This window comes from Channa argus, chromosome 15 (assembly GCF_033026475.1).
Source record: "Channa argus isolate prfri chromosome 15, Channa argus male v1.0, whole genome shotgun sequence".
Taxonomy (NCBI): Eukaryota; Metazoa; Chordata; class Actinopteri; order Anabantiformes; family Channidae; genus Channa; species Channa argus.
The window spans coordinates 6026190-6051140 of record NC_090211.1 but is presented as its reverse complement, the minus strand read 5'-3'; the positions used below and the strand labels follow the sequence as shown (position 1 = coordinate 6051140).

General features: G+C 38.4%; 1 protein-coding gene across 5 annotated transcripts; it reads right to left on the bottom strand.

Moving 5' to 3' along the window:
* Positions 1 to 250: 250 nt before the first annotated feature.
* LOC137099751 (myosin phosphatase Rho-interacting protein-like) lies at positions 251 to 23805 on the bottom strand. 5 transcript variants are annotated; one of them, XM_067476982.1, is made up of 22 exons: positions 23544 to 23805; positions 21451 to 21528; positions 21268 to 21333; positions 20738 to 20889; positions 20551 to 20635; positions 19911 to 20073; positions 17916 to 18102; positions 16221 to 16335; positions 11407 to 11505; positions 10590 to 10646; positions 10381 to 10449; positions 10202 to 10291; positions 9988 to 10097; positions 7921 to 8416; positions 6880 to 6972; positions 4538 to 6769; positions 3649 to 3796; positions 3011 to 3128; positions 2755 to 2914; positions 2527 to 2628; positions 1210 to 1296; positions 251 to 977 (listed from the first exon to the last, which is right to left on the bottom strand). In XM_067476982.1, the coding sequence occupies exons 1-22, from the start codon at positions 23667 to 23669 to the stop codon at positions 837 to 839; spliced, it is 4974 nt and encodes a 1657-aa protein (XP_067333083.1). In that variant the 5' UTR covers positions 23670 to 23805; the 3' UTR covers positions 251 to 836. The 5 variants fall into 5 exon arrangements, with proteins under 5 accessions (XP_067333083.1, XP_067333080.1, XP_067333082.1 ...); XM_067476979.1 differs by having other exon boundaries at positions 7921 to 8444; positions 9989 to 10097; XM_067476981.1 differs by having other exon boundaries at positions 7921 to 8444; positions 9989 to 10097; positions 17928 to 18102.
* Between the last annotated feature and the right edge of the window lie 1146 nt (positions 23806 to 24951).

Genomic DNA, 24951 nt, shown 5'->3' with positions numbered 1-24951 from the left:
TCTAAATACACTCACATGCACAGCTGTAAGCCCCAATTTTATTTTGCTGTACCTTCCAAGTTCTTAAAACGAGACTCTAGTGACTGTGATTTTAAATGTTGTATGTATAAACTGCCACATATTTTTCGTATTTGCTGGACGTGACAAAAAGGGAAAAAAATAATATATTCCCAACTATCCACCCTGCAGAGATATGTGGCACTATTAAGTAATAATAACACTGCAGTGAGAAAACTAATTATGTTTACCTGTATCATAAAGTACCAGAGCTGTTTAAAATTAGTTTAATTTAAAATACGTAGATGTTTACAATGCAGTTTAACAAGAAAACATACAGCAGGAAAACACGGATGAAAAACGAAAAATATATTAAACAATAGTGCAAGTCTCAGTAAAGTATTACAGAAATAGAAATCCTGTACAGATAAAATATATACAACACACAATGTTATCACTTATTTTTTTCAGATAATATTTGGTAAATCCATATATTAAAAAATAAAAACACTATGGCACTTTGCTGTTGAACTGGACCATTGCAGGACAGATCGGTCTCAAAATGTTAATCATTGACCTGGGCAGGCATTACAGCATAAAATATTTTACAGGAAAAATATTATTTTCAAAAACAGAGATAAAAATTAAAATAACATAATAAAGAGTGGGATAAGGTGAGACTGTGGACAATAATTTCCAGATTTTTTTAAATAGGTTTGTGACTACTTATGAAACTAAATCAATTTAAATTTACATTTTTTGTAATGTAATACTGAGGTGTAAGTATTTCATAGTACAGTGAAAACAGATGTCATGGTGCTATCATCAAACCAGACAATTCACAGTGAAGTTTGGGCCAGAGCCTGATGAGCCAACCTCAGATTTTCTCTCAGTTGGTCTATCTCTCTCTCTGTTTTGGCCCTTGTGATGCTCAGCTCAGTGTACATGTCCTTGTATTGCTTTGCTGCATTCCTCTTGTCCTGTTATGACACAGAAATGTCAGAAACTAGCGAACCGTAGGAAAAAAACTGTAAATGTTTTTTAAGAATGTATGATATGGCAGATATACAATGAATTTGTGATCGTAATTAATAATTCATAATTTTTGATGCTGTGATGAGGTGTCTCTTCAATTAAATGTTTACACTTGATAAGATCAAGTTCTTGAGAAAGTCACTAGATTGATGTTGCTGCTGGATGAGTGACTCTCACCCTTTGTGCTGACTGCAGTTCGTCTTTCAGAGACGTAATCTCCTGCTTCAGACACTGCACCTCAGACTCCTTCACTCGCAGAGTAATCTGAAAAAACAAATACAAATAATCAGATTTGTGACATTGGAAAGAGTAAATGTACAGAATCTAACAGTCTCTTCCAACTCATATATAAGTATTTTTGCAGGTTTTGAAATTCTGTGTGGGTGACATTTACAGGGTTTCTGCCTCTTCAAATTATATTTCTTAACACCTTTTAAATACCAAAAATCTTTGTGAAAGTGGCTTTAAGCATTTAGGGTCAATGGTTCAGAGCAACGGAGAGTTTGGAAAAGAGGTAAAGAGGTGGTTGCAAGCAGGTTGGAACAGGTGTGGAAAAGTCTCAGGTGTGTTGTGTGAAAAAAACAAATTTGAGCGATAATGAAGAAAAAAAAAACGTAGTAGTGAGATGTAGTGAGACCAGCGATGTTGTACAGCTTAGAGACAGTGGCACTGAAGAAGAGACAGGAGGCAGAGCTGGAGGTAGCAGAGCTTAAGATGTTGAGGTTCTCTTTGGGAGTTAGGAGGATGGACAGGATCAGGAATGAATACATCAGAGGGACAGCTCATGTTAGATGTGTTGGAGATAAAGTCAGAGACATGTTCAGAGGAGAGACTGTGATATATTCACAGAAGGATGCTGAGGTTGGAGCTTCCAGGCAGGAGGTCTAGAGGAAGACCAAAGAGGAGATTTATGGATATAGTGAGAGAGGACACGAAGTTAGTTGGTGTGAGAGAAGAGGATGCAGAGGAAAGGGTTAGATGGAGGGACATGATTCGCTGTGGCGACCCCTGAAAGGGAACAGCTTGATATTACTTCAGGGCACCATGGTGGTGAAGTGGTTAGCGTTGCCATCTTACAGCTGTGCATGTGAGTGTGAATGGTTGTCTCTCGGTGTATGTCTCTCTGTATTGGCCCTGAGATAAACTGTCCAGCTATCCAGGGTGAACCCTGTCTCTTGCCCTATGACAGATGGGATAGGCTTCAGCCCTAAGCAGGATAGGCAGTTGTAAATAATGGATGGATGGATGGATGATACTGCTCCAGTTTACCAAAAACAAATTCTAGTGGTAGTGAGGTTATTTCTCCTCTAGAGGTAATAAAAATCCAGAAAAACCTTGACTCATCATTAGATATACAGCTGTCTCTTTGGTGTACGTGTATTTAATAAAACATCAAACACTCAGGCTCAGGAAGAAACCTGTCATATAGCTTGCTCTCATTTCCATTTGAGCAGCTATTATGTCTCTCCTTTTCCTTCCACAGAGAAGACACACCTCCATCTCATAGGCATCCATTCCCTGAGTGAGCGGCTGGTCGTCCTGTTTGGCCAGAGAACACAGTCTGGTGATCTCTGCTGCAAGGTGTCCACTCAACTCCTGTACAAGGAAAACATCATATAACACTTAGGTTTGAAATCTACTGATAGTGGTACAGTTGCCCTGAGAGTATTAAATGTGTAGAAGGACACAGAAAAGATTAAGAGTGGAAACCAGAGCACTCACCTGGTTTCTCGTCCTAAGGTCCTGGTTTTCCTGCTGGCACTGACACAAGGCCTTCCTCTCAGCGTCCACTGCTTGAACAAGATGTCCATTCTCCAAACACTTCAGAGAGAATTGCTTTGACAAAATGTCAAGTTCCTGTTGGTAGGAGGCCAGCTCCTCACTTCACAAACATGGATATTGAACACAGTCAACATGTTTTTAAGCAAATACTGTCCTGAACAATGGAAGCTTGGTGGGGAGTCTTTATTCACTGTACCTGTGCTGCCTGTAAATGTCTTCCAGGTGTGTGTTGCCGGTGCTGTTTTCTGATTGACATCTCTTCTGCAACTCCCTCTCAAGCTCCAGGCGATGAGCGTTTTTGATGGCTTCAATTGCTGAGGAAAGAGAAAAGTCCTCATGAGGTTTTTGCAGCATCAAATTAGAAGCAGCTTCGAACATTTTCTGACATATACACACTTTCTGTAAAGCTTATATAACTGAGATATGCTTAATGTTTTTGTGAAGAAGTAGGGCTGATGTGGACTAAAATGTGGCACTACAGCAAAACAGTTTCTGCTCTAATATTGATTAACTATACAATAAATGATTAAGTACAGCAGTTGACTATATGAATTTCATCTTTTAATATGAAATAGGATCAAATCAGCATTAGTATAGTAGTATAGTATACAGCAGTTTCTTGTAATATTGTTAGGTGCAGTAAGCTGAAACCTTGAATTCTCGCAAAAATACATGTGACTGTTTAGAGTCCTTAAGAAATGATGGCTCGATTCTTTACTTGGAACTGCCTTAAAAGAAAAAAAATCAAAATCTAAATCAAAAATCTACAGGAAACTCAAATTGATCAAAGATTTTCAAAGAAAACCTATTGTGGGCAGACGAGTCCCTTCTCACCAGTTGCAGTAGCTGCACTCTCCTCCTCGAGCAGTCGGTCTCTTTCCACCAGGAGGCGCTCCACCTCCTGGTGGTGACGACGCTGCAGCCCCTCCACCACCTTCTGATGAGACTCCTGCAAGGAGGCAAACCCTTGGTCACATGTGCCCTGGAGGAACAAGAGACACTCACATGAGGCACATAATTTACGTACATACATGACATGATCACATACATTGCATAGTTGAGGACAATATAAGCATGTAAATTTGCCCCACCACGATTAGCATGGTAGCTATTCCCCTCATGTAAACATTTTTTTGCAATAAAGCCAATACTGCATTTTAAAGGGATTGTCACATTGATGCGATAAAGTACCTGGTAAGTCAGTTTTGAGGTTTGATTCACTGGATTAAGCAAAGGGAGACTAATAAAGTGGCCACAAAGTTTAGAATTGAATAGTCTATCAAGAATTTATTCCACATTATTTTTTATTTTTAATGCCATTATGTTTACCTTTCCTTAAGTTTGATTCTTTTGGCTCAAGTGGGGTCTGTATTGTTTGACCATGCAACAAAACTGTTTCTTTACTTTGGTCAAAATGTAAGTAAGGACCCCCACATTCCTAGTGCACAAACTGCCATTGCTCTTATCTTGACATCTCTTTCTTTTATTTTGCTTTGCACATACAATATATGACAAGTTAATATCTGGTGTGTAATGCTACTTTGAAATCTAAATTATGGGAAACTAAGTCAGAATTTGTATAAATGCTTTTTAATTCCATAAGTTAGTTTTCTAAACCTGGTGTCAAAGTAGTCCAAAATCTAAGAAACTGTCCCCCACATACTAATGAGCAGAATTGGTGGCAGCTTCAATATGAAAACACTAGCTGCTTAGCACAACATACCTTCAGCTTTTCTAATTCTTTCTCATGCTGTGTTTGCACAGAACTCATTTTCCCATCAAACTCCTCTTTCATCTCCTCAGTTATGACAGATAGGATCTCCTCAAGCTCCTCCACTCTCCTTCTCAGTATTGAAACTTGATCCATATCCTCACTTGGAACCGTTTCCTTGTGGATTTCATCACTTCTGTCCGTGTGTTCATCTGAGATCCCCTGGATTCCCAACTGACCTTCATCACCTGAAAGTGGGATTTCCATACATACTTCTGTTGTTTCCAATGTCTGTTGTACATTTTCTTTACTAATTCCATCTGCAGCACTTTCCTGTAGCCCTGCATTTCTAAACTGTGGGTAAGTCTCATCTGTCTGACAACACATATTCTGCTTATGCTCTGCAAATGAGGACACTTGTTGAAATCTTGCTTTTAGCTCCCGGTTTTCATCCATCAGTTTGACACAGTTGCTGCACTTGAGAGACAAATTGAGCAGTCTGTGTTTGGTTTCTTCAAGATCCCGTACATATTTTGACTGAAGCCTGCTTAAACGATGGCAGTACAGCGCTTCGATGGCTGCAGAGTGAATGAAAGCCGACCAGGGATGCTCTGCAAATTGAAAGTCATAAAGTCTGTCTGCCATTAACTGGAGATTTTCTGGAGGAGAGGTGCCAACAGAGGAGCTGATGTGGTTTAGCAAAGAAATTTCCATTTGCGTCATTGCTTTAAAATGTTCAACGTCACACACCTGGCTGTTAAATTCAAACATTGTGCTTTCATCTGTTACTCTAATACCTGCATTGTTCCAAATAATATCCAGACTTTTAAAAGCCTCACTCTTATTCCTATTATCTGTGTCCGAAAGTAGACTATAGCCCCAAAGCAGAACTTGTTTCTCTAATGTCACATGTTCTGTCACCTGACGGAGAGGTTTTTCCACATATTTCTCCTCATTTGACTGGTAAGTACTACATTGCAGTTCAATGAACAATTTATTCCAAAAACCTTCTTCCCATATAAGCTGACCCACCAATCTAGGCTGCTCCTCCTCATGCTCACTTTCCTTTCCCAAATCCAAGCTTTCAATCACTTCCAATAATTTCCCCAAAACTTTCAACCTCATGACCATCCCCTCTATCACTTGCCAGATTCTTTCTTCACCAGAAACTGATTTGTTTCTATTTTTTATCCTCTCTTCCTCTAACTTCCGATTCAGCCTCCTGATGTCAGCTTCCACCTCTGCAGCTCTCTGGCAATAAAGTTGCGCGGCTTCTTTCAACTCTGAGTTCTGTGCCTGGAGCTCCCTGCAGTTCAGCTCTGATTGGTCAAGCTGCGTCTCCAGCTCCATAAGTTTAGCCTCTGTAGCCTCGAAGCACCGCAGCAGATATCCCTCTGGCTTTGCAGTGTAGTTGCTTTTCACTTTTCCTGTATCCTCGGTTTCTGCTGGGAGGCTCAACTGCAGCAGTGCCTCGGCCTCCTTAAGGTTTTCTTCCAGAGAGGTGATCAGCATCTGAGCCTCCATGAGCTCCTGGTTCCTCAAGCTTATCTCGCTCTCCAGATCTTCTACCCTCATTTTTCCCTGTTGTTCCACTTCGGGAAGATGAGGAGACTCAGCGTGCCTGCTGCTGAGCTCTGCTTTTAGCCGTTCTATCTCACGGTCTGCCTCTGTTAGTTGGTTAAGCATCTCTTGGTTGCGCTGGTTAAGGGCCTCGTTTTCGCTGGTAAGCAGCTTCACCTTTTGTAAAAGTCTCCTCTCCACTATCTGGTCTGGAGGTGTATGCTGCTCTACATAACAGTCGAGTGAGTTGTCATCTGCGTCTGCCAAGTTTTCCAGAAATATAGAACCTGAATCATATTTACTGTTATCTATTTCGGAGTCTGAGGTGAGAAATAGTTGTCTGTGTGCTCTGTCCATTTGATTCAGATGGGCAGATGTTGCAACTTCCAGGTTTAGTTCAACAGATTGGCCATCACTCTGAGAAAACAAGTCTTGGTTGTCTGATGAAGGTGACAGTAAAGGTGTGGTTACACTGTCTATAGGCAAAGCTTCAAGTTCTTGGAAACTGCCCTCTGTGACATGCAGCCAGATACTGGGTGTCTGAGGTGCTAATGAAGGTGAGGAAAGGTCAAGCAACTGTCTGCAATCTTCGTAAATGTGTTTCAGGCTCTGCGTGTGGAGGTTTGATGATTTTTCATTTGTGTCCCATGGGCAAAAATCTGCTTTAATTACCAATGGGTCCAGCTAGAAAATAGAAAAAAAGAAAAAGGGATGATAAGCTACCATATGTTAGAGCAACAGGCAGGTTCAGGCATAACATAACAATGAACAGACTTGTGTTGCTTTAACCAGACCTGCTGCTGCTGATGTGCTGCAGTGCTCAACTGAGCTTCTAGCTCCAGTCTGCGATTATCCAACTCTGCCACCTTGGCCTTTAGATCATCAACCTTCAACAAGACACAAACAACCAGTCAAAAGGGCAACGATTTAATGTTGGAGATGAGGTAAACACAATGTTTCTGTGGATTTTAATGAGGGTTTTGAAGTTAGAGAATAATATCAGAGACAACACATCATTTTCTATCAAATGATGCTGTCTTCTCATAGACATAATTAACAACTCTGACAGTACGAATACAACAAAAAAACAACAATCAACATGTAACAGCTAAATCTGAGAAAAACTATTTTGCGATAAAAAATGTTATTTTGGCATAGGTTTTACAATTAAATTAAAGGTCCATTAATTTGAGGCAGAATATCTCTGTAACTATCTGAAAAACAGACATTACAAACATACAGTGTTGTGAAATGTTTTGATACAAGTGCTGCCTAGATACATATCCAACAATGAGAAACATTAGCATTCATATTCCTGTCCACCTGATTAATTTGGGTCCTGTATTTATCTCAATAAGACGTTTTTGGTCTTTTATCCCCTTTAGAAATCACAGACTTATTTGCTAAGTGTTGCAGTATTTTTATGTAGAACAAGGTTTGATGAGAGGACTGGAGTTCTAGATACTTTAAATTCTTTTTAATTCACCAACAGGTGCAACCTCTCCTGCTTTCCATTTGATATATTAGTAAAAGTTACCTTATGTGAGTTTTAGGAATCAAGCTAGTAGAAACATGATACTCAAAATAAATCCACTATACTACCCCCAGCCCTCCAGATATTAGTCTTCAATTATAATAAATACAAACGCTACAAGATCTACCAGTCAATCAGTCAAAGCCTCATTCAAAAAGCTGAGTCACATAAGGATTTGACGGCACATCTTCCTTTAACTTTAACTTTAACTTAGCTTTCACATACAAAATATTGTTTAGTCAAGTCAAAGAAATATAAAATACACCATATTATACAACATATAAGCAACTTATGCGCTCACCAACTCCCTGTAGCTGTCCAGCCGCTTCTCCATCTCTACAGCATCTTTGTCTTCAGAATACATTGGGACTGTCCTCTCCAGTCTGAACACAGTCTTCTCCACCTGCCTCCAGTACTTTTCTATCTCTTCTTCTAATTTTTGCTGTGATTTTGGACTCAGTGGATTGTCACTTTCATCTACTGTCTTCTCCTGGATCTCTTCCCAGCCCAGAGAGAAGCCCAGCATGCTCTCATACCTCCTCCTTCTCTCCTCGCGCCTCTTTCTTCTCTCCAGGTCACCCACTTGCAGTGAGCACTGAGATTTATTTTCCTGGGAATCTGTCTCCAGAGTCAGTTTGTCCTGAGGCCTTAACTCAGCGCAGTCAAAGGTTTTGTAGCTTCCTTCGTACTGTCTCTCTGTCATGCTCCTGAGTTTGGGGTAAGAGTCTCTGTCTGTGAGGACTTCGGCAGAGGGAGAGTCCTGGGTCACATCTGGTCTGGGGAGGGCTTCCGGCGGACTGCAGGGAACATGTAGGCTAGGTAAACAGCATGATGGAGGAAAATTAAATAATTAGTCAGTTCATTAAATTTTTAATTAGTTGCTGTTCCTGAAATGTGAGATCTGATGCTTTTAAGTGCTATTTAACTGTAAATACTAAATTTGCATTTGGCCTATGAAAAAATGACACGGCCACTTGTAATTTCTCTCTTTTCCAAAATGAATAGGCTAAATTATTCATTAATAAATGCATACAGAAAAAATGGCCATTATCTTTTGCTGATAATATTTCTGTAGTCATCTTAAGTATGTTAGTTATGTTCTTAAGGAACATTTTGAATACAGAATTGTTTTTACATATAATTGAGAATTTTTACAGTCCTGATTAAAACTTAATGCATACCCATGCAAGGAAAACAGACTGCTAGATGGAAAGACAGATACAAACATAAGGATTGCCTTTAAAACTTAAAAATCCTTTGCAGTCAAGGACTGCCTGAACTCATAGATATGACCAAGTCCTAAGTTTTTATCCATTATCAACTAAACTAACTATTATAAAACTATTAGTTTTGCAGCATTTGGCTAAATCTAAGCAGAGACTATAGCCCTATACTGTACACAAGAGAATTCATACCGCTACTTAGCTCAGAAGTCAGATAATAAAAAAAGACAGCTGACCCAGTTTTGTTGGCAGCCATACATGCCAATGCAATAATTCTGCCTCCACCATGTGGACAGACGATGTTCTTGAGATCATGAGCTGTTCCTTCCTTTACCTATACTTTTCTTTACCTATCATTATTGTAGTTTAACCTTGTTTATTTCAATCCAAAGGGTCTAATCCTAGAACTGGGCAGGCTTTTCAGGTGTTTCATTTGGCTTTTCTCTTCTTGTACATTACCAGTGGTTTGCACCTTGTTGCGAGCTGTCTGCATTTACATTCATGAACCCATCTCTTAACTGCAGACCTTAACATTGACATGCCTGCTGTATCTCCTAGAGTGTTTTTGACTTAGCTAAATGGTGTAAAGCGGTTCATCTTCAACAGAATTCTGCTGTCATCCACTTTAGTCGTCTGCCATAGTCTTCCAGGCCCTTTGCTGTTGCTGAACTGCAAGCTAATTCCTTATTTTTAAAAATATTCCAAACTGTTATGTTGTCCACTCCCAGTGTTTTTGTCATCTCTCCGGTGGGTTTATTTTGTTTTTTCAACCTAATGATGATCCCCTTCATGTGCATAGACAGCTTATCCGACCTTATGTTGAGAGGCCCAGTAAACTGCTACTATATGCAAATTTAACATTCAGAACTACCTCCAAGCCTTTGATCTGCTTGATAAGTAATGGAGTAGTGAGGGAACAGGCCACAGCTGACAATAAAAATTCTTGTCAGATATTTGTTCCATTATTTATGAGCCACCAAAGAAGAGGATATATGTATTAAAACGACCGTAATTATTGCCACACTTTTGTCAAACACCTTGAATCTAAACTGAAAGTCTTGACTTCTCTAACATCTTCAGTGTTTCAGTTCAAATTCACTGTGGTGATGTACAGAGGACAAAGAGGTATTTGAATTTGACTTTACCTGGTCACATCTGGGGCATTAGCTGGATGTACATTTTTCATTAGAGCCTGGATCCAATTCCTCCGTATCCCCGCAGTCATAGCTGACAATGTGTAGACTTCTTTCGCGGTCTATAACAAATCAACATTTACTCAATTTACTCTAAATACAGAAAAATACAGTATCAAATTAAATTATTTATTGTTAATTATAATATAGAAACTGTTATGTTTACATGGATCTGAAAACCGTAGTTCCTCTGCACCTGGTACTCAGACACATTATAGCACTTTGTTAGGTCAATTTCTCCCTCGAGATCTGAAGCCTAAGAAAATAGAGTAGAAACGATCTATTAGTGTTTAATACAACACAGAAACTGTGTAGTGGTCTGTAAGTCAACAATTTTCAATGTACCTCCTCAGCGACTGAATCCTTGTAGTATCTCAGATTGTCAGTTGATAGTACAAACCAATACTTCTTCCACTAGAGGGAAGCAAAAAAATAAAAAATAAAAAATCAGGTACACAATTCAAGAGGTTGTTAAACAATAAGCAATGAATGGGAACCATTTAGGCCACCATTTACCTCTAAATGTCTTTAACTTAGGACTAAAAGTGGTTTACCTGGTCATTTTCATCCAATTTCACCATCCAGCCTTTCTTGAAGTTTAGTAAATCTGGCTGAAAGGATGCAAAAGCAAGAGCAAAAGAAAAAAAAAATGGTTAGTGGGTAATCAAATTGTGAGCACTACATTAAGCATTCCAGGGGTTATCTTGTTCACTAAAGTTGTGGTGCTGGAATAACATAATTACAAGTAACTTTAGGGTAAAGTAACAGATGTGATCAGGAGGATCAATGGTTCCTGACTTGAAGGTGACAAGAAAAACCTTTGAGGTCATGAGTGATTAATGGGATAACAAAGCAAAAAATTTAATAATATTTATTTAATTCTTCTTTTAATTCCAATTCGGTGCCTGTTTTTCTCTAATTGCTTTTTTAAATTTAACCCCTTTCTTTTGTTTTATATGTGATTTTATTTTATTTTATTGATAGCTCATGGCTTTACCTAATTTTCAAGAATTGTTTAAAAACTTGGGTTTGAACTAATGACTTGCTTGCTATTTATGATTTGAATTTGGATACACCTCATGCATCATAAATAGCCATTAGGTGATTTTTCACCACCAATCCAATACATATTTTTATTTGCACATAAAAAAACAAAGCAAAAATGACAGATATTGAAAAGAAAATCTTGAACATTAAAATTCCTGGTCACATGTGGTGTAATGAGCTGTGTGACCTTTGGGTGGCAGAACGTGTGCTTTCATATTTTGGAACTATATTTGAAAGGGTTATCTCTAACTTTGTGTGGTGGTTCTTAATTTTTAGACACAAATAAGTTTAATATATATATTAAAAAAAATTCTAGTAATTTACTGTATTAATGGTTTCCGATGTCCTGCTGTCCAAGGATTTGGCTCTTCTCTGAGGAGGGGGAACACTGAGCTGGGTTATGTCTCCACATGATTGCAGTTTCTGTGAAAATAATCAAAATCAAACAAGCAAAAAATTTTGAAATTACAACAAATCCTTTTATCATCATTTATCATAAGTTTTCACTGATGCAAAGATGTGACGCATTTTCTCAATTGGATGGTGGCAGTTTGTATTTGCAGACTGCATTCTTTCAACCGGGGTAACCGATAGTCTGGATACTTGGCAGACATGTCAGCTGTAAGGATTAAGCCTGCTGTAGAGCACTACAGGGAGTCCAACAGGCTTTTCTCCCCTGCCTGTTAAATTCACATCACCACCAAACTGCACTTGGATGACTGGATTTGGCTATGGAATGGATGAAACAGTTTTAGAGGCAAGGTAATCCATGATAGTCTTTGGCTTTCTGTCTTCCATTTCCAAATTATGTTACAAATCTAAAAACATTAAGTGAGATTCCTGTATGCTCCATATGGTCAGGTTTCATGCTGTCTAATAGAGCTGTTTTAGAGAGTCTGGATTACATAGTATTAAATGAAACAAGATTTTTTGTTTACTTGTGCCTCAGCTATTCAAAAGATTCATTCTTCTCTCTTACATAACGACTGTAATGGGGAAAAAATGAGCACTTTTATCATTACAGAACATTCTTTGTCTTTATTTCTGGCATTTATACTGAAACCTATTCAAGGACACAACACAGTTCTCTGGCAGCGGTGTGAACTGATCTTTTTTTCTTCCCAAACAATTGCTGACCACTGCATACAGAGCCTGTCCTCTGTTTAGTGAAGAAGCCCCACAAAGCTGAAGGGGAGTGGGGGGAGGAAGAGGCTGTCTTGGGAATCTCAGCTCTGAAGCCTGAATGAACTCCGGACAGGCTATTCTGACCTTTTCCTGGCTACCAAAACAAACGCTCCCAAAGACACATAAATCTTCACATGATAGAATGAGCTTCTGGTGTATTTAAAAAGCAAATCCTCTGGAATGAGCGGCTGTGCTTAATCAAAGCTTAACAGCTGCCACTGTGATGACCATCTGTGTTGGACGGTTGTGCTCATACTTTTACAATGTTTTCTACATCTGCTTTGGCTACTGCGAGGTGTTCCATAAAGGTGGCTCTGAAAAGCAGATTGTTTTTTATGAAACTGCACAGAAAGGATGAATCAGTTTCATAAAAAGAACTGATGTGAGCATGCTAAGTGTGGTTTGTTTCATGACTTTGAAACACAGACTCAAGACATACAAGACAACGACCCTAAGCACAGAGCTAAGATAACAAAGGACAGGCTACAGGACAACTCCGTGAATGTCCTAAAGTGGCCCCGCCAGACCCCAGCCTTGAACCTGAGTGAAAATTCCTGGAGTGATCTGAAAATTGGCTGTGCACAGGCGCTCCCAACAATATGTTTAACTGTAATTTATACACACTCACATCTAGATCATCATGTCATGTGATATATTGAAACTGGAAAGTATTTTTATTTGGCACTATGTCACTGCCACAAACCACATGTAAGACTACTACTACTAATGACGGTATGCTGTAAGTCAGTGGTGAGCAAAGACCCTTTTACATGACTCAAGTGATGCACTTCAGCCTGTCAAAATGTACATTTTCAATATATCCTTAAATTCTGAAAAATGAAGCCTGTTCCATAGGCAGATATCCAAGACCAAGCCATGACATTACCTCCACTGTGCTTAACCAGTTAGCTGGATGTTTGGATCATGAGCAGATGTTTTCCTCCATCACACTTTTGAGTTTCCATAATTTTGGTAGAAGTTAATTTTCGCCCATAAAGTCATAATTTTCAGTTCATAAAACTTTAGTGACTAAACTGTGGCTCATTGTTTTGCAACTTCCAATATTCCCTCTAAACCTCTGCCCAAATTTTTTTCAAATAGTGGAGTGTGATAACTTCACTCCTGCTTTGTGTTGGTTGTTTTGGGTTTTTCTAGACAGCTTTCACAATGTCATCATACCATATGTATGTTGCTCAGTACACCAGTGGGTTCCTTTTTTCCCAAAATGCTCTATTGTGTATGTCTACTGATGGCTCGGATTTGTTTCCCTCTTTTCTATGATTCTTTGTTTTTGTCTTCAGTGTACTTAGCATCTTTCCAGAACGTAAGTCTGCAAGATTTTTGAGATGAAAAATTGAAACATTGAATCACTATAATGTACAAAATATTCAAAAATTTCAACCAAAGATTCCGATCCACTTTACACTGGAAAAGACCACCCTAGTCTGGAGGTTTTGAATGTTAATGTTTGACTTATTTTAACATCCTTAATGAAATGGAATAAGAATGGAATGAATTTAACTAATAGTTTTTTTTCCTAAGTGTGGTTTAACTTTTAGTCTTGCTTTATGTCATACCTTGTGGACTGGTTATGCTTCATGTTTGTGTTTTTCGCTCAGACAGATGCATGTAGAGGTTTACTCAGCTCGTTTAATCATTGGGGTCTAGCCTGACAACACACAGTGACTATAATTCACAAACAGATGTGCACTTGGAAATGAGCTGTAAATGGAGGCAGTACTCTCTGAGTTTTTCAGGCTTAGTTAATATTGACAGACACATGCAGAAACTCTTTAAAAGATTTTGAGACTCACAGCTTCCTACATTACACTGTATCTTGTTAAAGTTCAGAGGAATCCCTGGGAAAAAGTCTGTAGGTGGAATACCCAGATGCCAACACACAACACTAGGCAGACTAAACACCTCCAAGCCAATAAAGCTAGTTCTATTCAAGAATAAAATGTAACTCTAAATGAATCACAATCTCTGTCCCACCTGCTGACACATGCACACACTAACACACATGCCGGTAAAAACACAAGCCTTGACACGGCAGGCTTAACTTGTCCTCACATCTCATGAAAACCTCTAATCGCCTGCTTTTTAGTGCTTAACATGAACTCAAATACTGACTATCAAGATTCTAAATGACTTGAATAGGGATCCATCAAGTTTACACACTGAATGCAAACAGTCTCATAGCTGATTCTGAGGATTCTAGCGATCCACAGAGTTCAATCAGGTTCAACAGCTTCATTGTTCATGTGACGTCTTTTTCTGTGTAACACCTGGTTCCTAGTTGCGTGAGTCGTGCTCTAATCAATCCAGCCCACAGACCATTCCAGGACAGGCTGCATACAGTTAAATGCAATGACTGGTCTTAATCATGATGAACCCACATTACGATGAAACAGCATTACCTATTTATGATTATTACATCATATGGAGGCAACTGACTAATGTCAGGCAAAAGGGCTTTTATTAGTTTGACACTGAAATTATCTTGATGATTTATTAGACCTTATGACATCATACACTAGAGTTTTAGCAAAGTTACTAGAAAATAGTGGTAATATCCAAATGCTAATTCTAGTTTTGTGTTTGTTCTATGCTATTTTTATTTGTTTTAAAACAGGCTCTTATTACAAAGCAATTTATCACCAATTTCAGTTGCTTTGTTTATTTGCCCTTATTTTCTGTTTTGATAATCGAAATGAAATGTAAAACAAAACCTGCTCTGTTTTGACAGTGACTTTTTATCATACATGGCTCAAGGGGTGGCACCAGCATGTTCTGGGCCTTGCACAGGGGCTCCTCCCGGTTGAATGTACCTGGAATACCTTCAATGTTAGTCATCTAGCAAGTGTGTTTTGTGTAATAACAGCATTGCTCAAGTACCTTTTAAAAGTGAGCACAGGAACATGTTGTATAACTTGTGCAAGTTCCTGCATGCTCTCATCTTTTCTGTATTGAATCTTAAAAAACTGATGATATGTTCTTAAAGTTGATATTATAGTTTAGCTAGTTTACGTTAAAGCCAAGTCATTTGTTTTTTTACATTTAATTGATGAATGCACTCTGGATGTCAGAAGGGCAACAACATGCTCAGGGTGGTCCAGGGGGAAGAAGTGATGGACAATAATGTCAAAAGCAGCAGGGGGAGCACACAGAGCCCAGAGTTAAAACAGGGATTTCCTGAGTGAAAAACAAAAACTAATCACTTCTGTCCCTCAAAAGAGACCAGGTTGTGCTATGGTGGATCCTAAAAAATGACTAAAATATGTGCAGCAGAGATCACAGAGATTACATTTTATTTTTGATTTTGATATGACAGCATGTTTAAAGGGAGATGGCACATGGGCATCAATCAGGGCCTAATATTTACTGATAAAACACTATGCCCAACAATTTTTACAACAATTTCTAGAACTTCTTTAAATTGTTGTGATGGAATGATGTCTACAGGATGTGTACTGCAGCAGGTTTCATGTGAAATAATATTCAGTAAAAAGGAGAGAGAAAAAGGTTAAAACTTGATAAGAGTCCAAGTACATGAGTTCAACTCTGATAGAAGGTGTGACCTATGTTCTCACTCTCTGTTCTCACTCTATGTTCTAGATGTAGATTGAGGACAATATGTGACTCCAAGGTTTAGAACAGGATTTACTGCATTAAATAAAACCTGGGGTCTATAGGCGTCTTTGAAGACGTTATCAGAAAAATATGTGGCTGTCTTTCCTTTGACACACTGTTGGTATTTAGCCAAACAGTATCTCAGATACTGGTAGGAGTTTATCTTTGCTCTCCTTTGTAAATTCTTATATTTATTAAGCTAAATAAATACACAAAACCCAGTTGGATTACACGACAAACATATAATAAGCATGGTGATGGTTTGGCCTATGTAGCCTGGAAATATGTTTAAGATAAGAAGTATTTAACATGTTTCTTACCTCTCGCTGGCTGCCGCGAGCTTCACTCCTGCCCTTTCTTGAATTGAGTGTCCCCCCTCCCTGCTCTTTCTTGGGGCCCTCTAGTCCCCGAATCCTCTCTGCTGTGCTGTCGTGGCTGGAAAACATGAACAAATAATTACTGAAAGATTTCACCTACGACAAAAGACACTACACACACATTTTGTTTTTTTACACCAACTACCCTCCTGCCTTCACCTGGTGAGGTGGGATTTGATTCCGTGGCCTTTTGTATCCCAACCCGATGCTCTGAGCCACAGTGTCTTTTGTTTCTATATAGGAGACTGAATAAGAACTGAGACTCTTCTGCTGTCAGAAGTGTGTGTTTAGAAGGAGTGCAGGTATTACACAGGCAAAACAGCATGAAGTGACCTAATGCTATAAAAATACAACTTTACAATCCAATGAAAAACAAAACTGGCACTTAAGTTGGACTTAACTGTAGTTAAAGTGTAGGTACATTTTTGAAAGCAGCATTTTTATACTAAACCAAAGTGGTCTTTTACCCTAAAATAATTATTATAAAATAGAACAGCAATTTACTGGCATCTGAAGTTTGGGACAGACCATTGTGTTTAGCATTATTAAATCTCACTCTCTTTAGCGCAGCACTGCTTGATGCCCATAGTGATCACCTTATCAATTTAGAGAATTTACATGCTAAACTTTGTTGTTGTTTTCCAATAAATGCTGGCCTCCGTTTCAAAATGCACACAATTAAATAATTGTCATAAAATAGAACACAATGTGTTCTGTGTTAATTAAATAAAAAAATGTCGAATCTAGAATTTATATTAAAATATAGCATTAAGTTTTTTGTTGATGTATTATGTAAGTATGTTAACAATATGATCCTCACCAAAACGAAGAAGACAAATTTAAATTTCCATATATGATGTTTTTTTTTATTTTAGGATGAGAATAAAAAAAATGAAGGTATCTGTTGTACTAAGCTAAATAAATGTGTCGCGAAGCCACAAAGGTTCACTTTTACAATAATAATAATAATAATAATAAAGTAATTTATGTAATTTGTTCCTAAACAGGATGTTTTTGTTCTCTTCTTGCCTCTGTTTGGTACTGGCAGTTGTGTGCCCTCAGAGCTTCAAGCTGAAATCTACTTTCCCTGACAGGCAGGCAGGCAGACAGTCAGCATTAAGGTCCTAAGAAACAATGCAGCAGATATCTAATTACACCAGCGTTTTGGAATTTCTGGCCTTATTTGGAGGGGTGGGTAGTGGTGATGGTGGGGTGTAAGTATTTTGCATTTTTGTTTCCCAAAAAGGCAATGAGTGAGAAACTGAGATGCGTTTCCCTCACGTGACCAGTTTACATGCTGCTGGGAGGGTTTCTTTAAGCTAAATTTAAAAATGCAGCAGTCAGATCTTTAATGGAGGGGTAAAACATGAGCCTTTGATCTGGTGTTTAGCGGTGTGTGATGGTTGTTCAGCTGGGGGCGAAGCAGAGAAGCAATGGATGTCCTTTGTGGTAATTGCTTGCACATTTACCCCCTTTCCCCCTGCCAAGCCAGTTTTAAACGGCTGTTAGCATTACCCACAGATTACATGCAACCATATATACAGAAAATAAACACCAGATTATTTCCAAACACACTAAAGTGAAGTTATTTACATACATTATAACAAAAATTGTCTGGAAAGTGCTAATATTCTTCACCTTATGTCTAACCTTCTGTCCTGGTTCTGCTTCTTGTTTGACTCTGCCAGCTTGTTGTTTCTGCCAGGATCAGTGTTTCGATTAAGTGCCAAGTCCAAGACTGGGTTACCAAAACTGCTAGAAGTATCCAAGGTATCCAAAGTCAAGGAGTCCTGGGAGACTGGGCACAGGTAGGGCGAAGTGTTGCCTGGATGGTGAAAAAAAAAAACACAAAAAATGTTTCATTCAAGAGCTAGATTTAGTGACAAGAGGACAATCTAATGCAGTCTAATGCAATATCATTGGTTTAAGGTGTTTCTGAAGTAGCTGTGTAGGAAAAGTATTATAGCTATTTCTCCTGATTTCATCAGTATGTTGAAAGAAAACTTTTAAACCAAGAAATGTTATCATGCATTGATTAATTTCATTTGTACTACTCTTTGAGATGTACCTACTTTAATTGCTGATTGCTTGGATATGTTTTGACCATGGACAAGTTTGATAGTTAACCACACCTGTCATCATAGTGACTGTGTGACTACTGATGTGAACATTTAAATAAATATTTTGAATCAACTGGGATAGATTCTGTCATCACCACATAAAGCCAATAAGTGTTTTCTCCACATTCCTCTAGCCAATCAGTTAGCTAACACTGTGTGAAGTGTAAAGTTCAACCTTCCCTCTTCTGGCTTTATCCTCCATAACAAGCATGTATTGTAGACTCTGGGGTATTCATCCTATTTTTTATCTGCAACCAACATTTATCATTACAGAATCAAATTGTCAGTGTAGAATATATTTAGAAGCATTCATTCATTATCTTGTGCTTATTCTGAGTTGGGTCACGGTGCCAGCAGGTTTAACAAGGCTTTCCAGACATCCTTCTCCCCAACAACGATTTCCACATTCTCTGGTAGGATTCTGAGGTCTTCCCAGGACAGATGAGATGTGTTGTGATTACATCCCTTCAACACATTCTGGGTCTACCACAGGGTCTCCTACCAGTTGGCCATGCCTGGAAGACCACCAGTGGGAGGCGCCCAGGAGGCATTCTTATTAAATGCCCAAACCACCTCAACTCCACCTGTCATTTTAGCAAGTGCTGCCCATTGCATTTGCGGTTTGAAATGATAAATTCTGACATGTGTGTGATGGTTTAAGCGCTCTCATAACATCATTAGCCAGATTGTTTGTGGGAGAAGATGCTCCAAAGTAAGAGGACTAAGTGGTGATACAACTCTAGAACATCCCGCAGTGTGATCTTCAAATGGTCTGTCTATCTTCGCTCTATAGGATTCTGTAATGTCTCTTTCAGAAATTCATTAAAAAACATAATATTGCTTAATTGGGATGTCAGACTAATTAAGATTACAGCTGTAGTTATGTAATGCAGAAAACTAATATGTACTAAAATGAACATTTAAAAGTATTAAACCAGACCTCGTATTGACAGATACCTGGTATTTAAGGACTTAGATATCCCTACTGCTCAGACAGATTCATTATAGAGCCATCCTGTTTGTTTGTGTAATGAAAGATGTACCTGTTTTCAGTGTCCCTTGTGTTTAACCTCCACCACTGTAATGAAGCAGCCTACAGGCACAGTCAACAGATGTTAATCCACACCTTTAATAGAGGATCCTTCCATACTACGCAATAAGTCTCTTGCCAGATGGGTCTACTTTGTCACAGCACAGAGATCCTGTTCTGTGCTGATCGGGACTTATTAAGGGACCTTTTATGGATTTTGTTTGACTTTTATGACGCCTGAACGTAAGAGACATGAAGCTTTCAATAGATCATACAATGTGTTTGTATGCTTGTCCATCAGTCTTTGTAAATTCTTGCCAAAAAAGAAACTGCTCCTGCCATCAGTACAAATCAGAACTCTGTGTGAACATCTGCAGGAAGTTAGGACAGTGCAAAAGGACAAGAAATGACTGTGATTGGCTGAGTGACATGAAAGCCTGGGCATGTGTCTGTGTTAATGTGTGTGTTTTGACTCTGTTGCACCTGCAGGGGTCCATTCTTGGCCCAGGGAATCTGTGACAGTCCAGACAGAGGTTACATGTGGTCCCTTACCCAGCTGGTCTTCCTGCCATCGGCTGGACACTGCAGAGCTTTCTGAGGATGAAAAACCTGCATCTGTTGCAGCCATCTTTGCAGGACTGGGCTCCTGATGAAGAGAAAATTAATAATGCACAAACAAGCAAGACTTAACATGAACTAGAGTGCAGAGTTTCAAAACCAACTGTGACAAAACAGAGCAGCTGAGCCTTTAATTATCAATTTATCAGAATTAGAATCAGAATATAATACAGAATTTGCGAAAATGCCTTTCCTAGTTCACCAGAGGCTATTTGACCTCTTCAAATAGCTTCTATGTCCAAAATGAATACTCTATTATAGATAATAAAAGTATTTAGTGTATACATCTTTTATATTTACAGCTGCAATGTTTATTGAGTGACTTATTTGTCAAGCAGAAAATAATAGATAAATATAGATGCAAGTGCACCTATACAGTTAATAGAGGTTTGTCATTGAGTACATGCTGGACGGAGCAACTATCCTTCATCCCCACAACTAGTGTATTGGGACAAACAGTGTGATCTATTGTGTAGTGCAACACCATGGACATTTGCTGGGCTACCTGAGTGGCCACAGGTTCCACTTTGCGTTTTTTCTTCTGATTTTGTTTGTTAGTTCTTAGATAGACTGCAAGCTGCTCACTCCACCTAATGAAAAAACACATACAAAAGATAAAAGACATTACACAGACTGGACATGAGAAACCTTACTAGTGAATGCTTTGTTAAGTTTGAAAATGTTATACTAACCCATTAATGATCTCTTTATTATCACCACGGATGAATATTTCCTGCTCTGCTGTAATAATGCACAATGCGTTTCTCTGGCCTGTTCTAGGCTCAGCATCTGTGATGTCTGTACACAGATTCATGTTCAACGTCCCCTGTGGCAAAGTGCTTGGCTGTAGGAGAATCAGAGCATCTAAATTAGAGAGTTACTGAGTGGAAATACATTGCTAGGACTTTTTAGCAGGCATCTGAATGACAGATCAACAGAAAGTAGTTTGTGGTATTAAGTGTGAAATAAAAGGGATAAGGGAATGAGATTGGAGGGGATCACACAGATAAGGGGGATGTGTGCATTAGAGGAAAGGCTAAGCCCAAATCATCTGCTGTGGTTCTACACACGACATCTGGTGTAAAGATGCCTGCTTTAACCCAACATACAGTTAGTGCAGATGACTTCAAAGAATAGGGATTACTATACACTGCTACCTTATGTATGATTTGATCAAAATTGAATGGTTGTATTCAGATTCATTATCTGAGCATTTTCTCACCAGTTCATCCAGGGCAAAGCTCAGGCTGCCATGTTCATAGAGGATAAAGAAGCGTCGCTGCCATTTCTGACATTAAAAGACAGGAAGCAGAATAATTATGTCACCATCTTTCTTAAGGAAAAACTCACAATACCAAAGCGGAAAATCTGAGGATTTTTACTACTTAGTTTCATTAAATCCTACCCTCGACCTCTGCATTGGGTTGTCAAAGTCGGTCCCCTCAGGAGCCAAACACAGCCAGCCTCCATAGATGGGTTTTGCCTGTTGGTCAGAGGTGTGGGGGGTGTGCAAAGTGGAATTAGAGGAGTTGAAGCAAGTTGTAATCACCTTGTTAAATCTCCAACTAGGCTGGTGACAAACATATTTATAAATTAAGCATTTAATATTTGTCATTTCCTTTGTCCTATATGAAGATAAATTAAATTACTGCTGCAACAAAGTAATATTTTTATTGTTAATGATTTGTCAGTAGTGCTAAACATTTCCCACCATGACGTCCTCAGGCCATAATGAAAATCATTAGTTGCAACCCTTGCTCGAAACACCCAACATGTGGTACAAAAGGTGAATAACAGACAGCGAGGTCTAATAAAAGTACAAACTTCCTAATTTTGTACTTAAGGACTGTCTAAGTATGTTTTTTTGTACCAGGTCCAAAGTTTGCACAAGGTCAAACTAAGAAAATTATTCCTGATATCCCTAAGTGGACTGGGATGATTATCTGCTCTGGCTGCTAACTGACTTTAAGCAGAGGAAAAGGACCTTTAAAAAGGCATTTCTCTTTTGTATTGTTTTACAAACAATGAAGAGAGAAATTCATACAGTTGAATAGACTGTCTGTTATATAAACACATTTACACATTAAACAAAATGATAAAAGTGCACCACAATTATAGCAAGCAATTTTTGAGTGTCTGTGAGCACATTTGACAGTGTCAGAGTAATACTATACACTATGTAGATAGTGTTCTCAGGTTGAGCAACAGAGCTGAAATTACAGGGCACAGTAAAACCAGCCAGGCGGACAGAGGGTAATAACACATTTAACAATGTGAGGCATGTCGGAAGCCGTCATAATCATCTCCTTACATCACCTCAACATGATAGACCCACAAGAACAATGTTTACAGAAGGAGAGAACAACAGGCGACGAGAAGGTGTACTAGTGGTAACAGAATAAACACATTTCTCATCCATTCATCTGGAAGGTTTGATTAATGTATCAGTCAGTGGATAGCTACTGAATGTTATATTTTCTGTTAAAAGCAAATATTTCTTATTCCAGTTACTCAAATACTTTTTGAAAGTGGAAAAACACCTTGAACAAGCATTATTAAAAGATGCACATCAGATCTGAACAACATTCAGGAGAAGTCAATCCATGGTAGTAAGGTCTTTGCATTAAAAAGGGCAGCTGCAAAGGTCTATTTTGAGTTTTAGTTTTTAGTTATTTAGTTCAGTTTTAAGGGTCATTGTCCTGCTGCATCATTAACTACTGATGACTAATGTTATCCTTGGAAGGAAAATGTTTTCATTTGAGTATGCTGTTTTCATATGGTGCACAAACAACTCGACTTTAATTTCAACAGCCCCCCAAACATTATTCTAGCAGCACAGAACAGTGCTCGTCTGCAGCTTTCTGGTCTTTGGAGATTTTTTCACTGGAGAACAGCAACTCCATGCAACTAAACACCATGTTTTGTGTATGTGCCCTCATGAATAAAGATGTTTTCTAGCTCTGTTTAGCTTTCAGTTTTAACTCTTTGATTTATTTATTTATTTTATTCAGATAAAGTAGCTCCATCCCACACCTTTAAATCTGGTTTATTAAAAGGACTCCATTTGGAAACGCCTGACTCAGATTGGCTTTTGTTGATGTCGTTAGCCTAGGGGTTCACATACTTTTTCCAAACAACACTGTGATGTATTCAGCATAGACCAGAATGATGGAACCTTGGATTAATGGATAACTCGGTTAACTGACCGTATAGCTAACGTTATGCGAACATGGTGAAATATGGCATTTTAACCTTTTAGTTTTACTTTGTACGTTTACAGATTTAGAATTAAGGCTAAATTTAATTAGAGGCAACAAGCAGACAACCTAAAAGGCCGTTAATATGCGTTACAAATATTTTTTAAGGTAAACTATCGCATCAAAACTGAAGACTTTTTAGAGGGTTTAACGGTAAACTACTTTAAAAGATCGAGCCAGCTGTCAAATGGAAGAGTGTGTCGGTGAACAGAAGCTGTATCAAAGTGTAGCTGATCGTTACCTGCTCAAAGTCATGCTCGTTCAGGAGATGCAGTTCCCGGGACTTGAAGCAGTTTTGACATTTACTTTTATTAAAAATATTAGCTTGAAATTTGTTACAGGGACTCGTCGCCTTTTCACTTGACATGTTTCAGTCAGCGAAGCTCTCTCCGGTAGTATATAGTCCTAACACACACCGTTGTCGTCCTGTTTTTTTCTCTGCATTGAATGAAGCGACTCGTCCTAAACCAACATCTGTCAAACACTGACGAACTGTTGATGCCGTCGTCCGGATTGCGTAGTCTGACACCACACTACATCCGGTCACACCCTCCAAAATAAAACCCATTTTCTTGCGACATGGAAAATTAAATGAGGGGTTGAGGAAGAAATTCTCTATAAACCTACCCAAAAAAACAAAAAACAAACAAACAAACAAACGAAAAAAAAAACACACACACACACGCAAAAAGAAAACCACATCAAATTATGAATAACACTGGGAGCAGATTTTTTCTATATTTTTTTAACCTTGTTATAAAAGTGTGCAGTAGTAAACAATTAAAGTATATGGGTTAAATACGCTGACAAAAATATAAATGAGCAGTAATCCCACAGTTATTATAGTCTACTTAATATAGTCTAGTCTATAAGGCGAATGCTTTTCATAAACACCAGTATGCTAAAAGCTCCAAAGCAGTTTGACCAGCAGGAGCAGCTTGTACCACATCTTTACATTTGCCTGTATGTGTCCTTAAATCTAAACATTTTCCACTGAATATTTTAGACAATCCTTATTTGTCAAACAGGAATAGACTGCATGTTGTACGCGAATCAAAATAACTTTTCTGATTGAGGACGCTCATTGTTGTTAGATGGGAGGCTGGAATAACATCATAATTTATTACTTGGCTGAAAAAACACAGCTACTAATAGCTATTCTTGCATTTAAACTTTTCAGAAATAGGTTATTTTCACTTTTTAATTTTCGTAAGGGTAGCATAAACGCAACTCAGCAATGAGGTGTTTCGTTATTTTGAAAATAATAGCTGGAAGATATATTTATTTATTTATTTATTATTATTATTATTATTATTTTTACTATGCCTACTTTGTCACCTGTGTTGATAGGTGCTGATTTCAACGGTAAAAAAACATCGACACCACAGCTATGTGTTGCACACATTGAAATTTAGGAACATTTTACAGGCATTAACATTGTTATTTCAATGTCATTTGCAGTTCTTAATTTTCACCGCTCGTGGACAGTAACAATCAATACAGGTTGAAAACGTAGAAAATTAAAAAATACTACATACCGTCCTTTTCTAATATAGAATCAATAATTATGTTTGTAAATGGAATTGGAAATAAATTGCTGTTTTTTGAAATGGACTTGTCTATAGTCAGAAACCATCATCATCAATGTC